We start from the raw sequence: 1,836 nt of genomic DNA, 5'->3' as shown, positions 1-1,836 counted from the left end.
TGAGCCCGATGGTGGCTCGGCTTGCGCTCTCGCCTTTGCCTTCAGCCTTGTCGCCGGTAACCCCCAGCAACAAGCGAGATTAGCAGAAGCAAGCTCACAAGCCTACAAGAGCTCTTCGAGCTCTTGCATTCTTGTTCTCTTCTTTCTTTCCTCCTTAGCTTTGGATACTTGTTCTAGTCTCCTAGCCAGTTGTCAATATACTCGCTTGGACCGTTACATTATCCAAAGCTCCTTTCTACTAAGAAAGCTCGATTGCTTAATACCAATCAAACAAGAAGACGACATCACAGGACGAAGACGTCCGGTACGAAGGCCTCGCATTACGCGATAGGATAAGATATCCTACAAGAAGAAGATTCATGATGGAGACAAACAGCCAAGAGGGGGGATCTCCTAGCCGGACCTCTCAACTCTTAATGCAGATGATAACACAATTGTCCGAACAAGCTGCAGCAACTCAGCAGGCTTTCCAACGAACCATTGAGACTTTACAAACCGAACGACAGTCTGACCGCGCCGAAAGGAATAACGATCGTGAAGAGATGAGAGCTCAAATACGCGCGCTACAGTCCGCTATAGCGACTCCCCTTGAGGATATCGCCAACCCGGCGCCTCAAAGGGCAAACTCTATACCACCTGTGCTTAATATCACATCGCCGCCGAACATTATTTCTTACGAACAAGCCCAAGACAGCATAATAGCCCGACAGAAACCATCTCTACCTAACCCACCAAAGTTTGACGGCACCAGGAAGAACTTCCGTCCTTGGTACCTAGAAATGCGCGCTAAACTAATAGCGGATCGCTTAACCTTTCGCAATGAGCAAGAAGTATTCTCATATATCTATGCCCGACTAGAAGGTACTGCTCAGAACATGTCTGCAGCTTACTTCGAGCAAGGTGGCCCAGACGGCTCCCAATCGCCAGACTGCTTTCTAGACTACCTTAACCGCCGTTATGGCGACCCTAATGCTAAGAGACGAGCACTTGACCGATTACGAGCCTTACGACAGCGTCCAGAAGAAAGCTTTGCAACCTTTTTCCCGAAATTCGAGAAAGAATTAGCGGATAGTGGAGGGGGCAGTTGGGAAGACGCAGTACAGATTAACTATCTTGAAGGAGCACTTAACTACACACTCCGCGATAGACTAATTAGCGTTACTGTAATACCAACTACCTTTAACGAATATGCCGAGCTACTCCTTACTATTAGCTCTCGCTTGGACAGCCGGGACTACCTCCCGCAAAACCGCCACCAGAAGCTAACAGGTCCGCAGAAGGGCGCAGTGTTGCCCCCAAAGCAAAGCAGGGAATCGGCCTGTGGCGAAGACACAGACCAAATGGACTGGGAAACAACTAAGGCTAGTAGGGCTCTTAGTAAGAAGTCACCGCGGAGAGATACAGACCGCAGACTTCTCAACAAGCAGTCAGTTATCAATCAGTACTGATTACTGATTGATACTGATATGTTATCAGTATCAGTAAGCCCCTAATCAATCAATCAGTAATCAGTAACCCACGTGATCTGGTTGCACTTTGCATGGGGGCTTCCGGAGCACCCATTTACCGCTACGCGAGCCAACGCGTCTGACGCGTAGCGTGAAATTGGCGAAACCCCGAACGCGGTATTAAGATATATTAGTGGGTACCGCCGCAGCGCGACCGTCCTCTCTACAGCAAACAAGCGTTCTTAGACACCTATTAAACCTCGTCGTTGCGTAGGCGTCGCAGCATACCTCCCATGATCTTTCTGATCTGCGACGTTCGAGTTCCGAAATAAACGCTCGCCATTCATGTACACAATTAGATTCCTCACACGCATGACACTATAGCCAC

At 49.0% G+C, this 1,836-nt stretch overlaps 1 protein-coding gene across 1 annotated transcript; it reads left to right on the top strand.

Moving 5' to 3' along the window:
• Nucleotides 1-362: 362 nt before the first annotated feature.
• VFPPC_12665 (retrotransposon gag protein domain-containing protein) lies at nt 363-1,493 on the top strand (the record flags this gene model as incomplete). Its single annotated transcript, XM_018290446.1, has 2 exons — nt 363-1,426; nt 1,487-1,493. The coding sequence occupies 2 exons, from the start codon at nt 363-365 to the stop codon at nt 1,491-1,493; spliced, it is 1,071 nt and encodes a 356-aa protein (XP_018135600.1).
• Between the last annotated feature and the right edge of the window lie 343 nt (nt 1,494-1,836).

This window comes from Pochonia chlamydosporia, assembly GCF_001653235.2.
Source record: "Pochonia chlamydosporia 170 chromosome Unknown PCv3seq00047, whole genome shotgun sequence".
Taxonomy (NCBI): domain Eukaryota; kingdom Fungi; phylum Ascomycota; class Sordariomycetes; order Hypocreales; family Clavicipitaceae; genus Pochonia; species Pochonia chlamydosporia.
The sequence above is the reverse complement of the archived record's forward strand: the minus strand, read 5'-3'. Positions and strand labels throughout refer to the sequence as shown.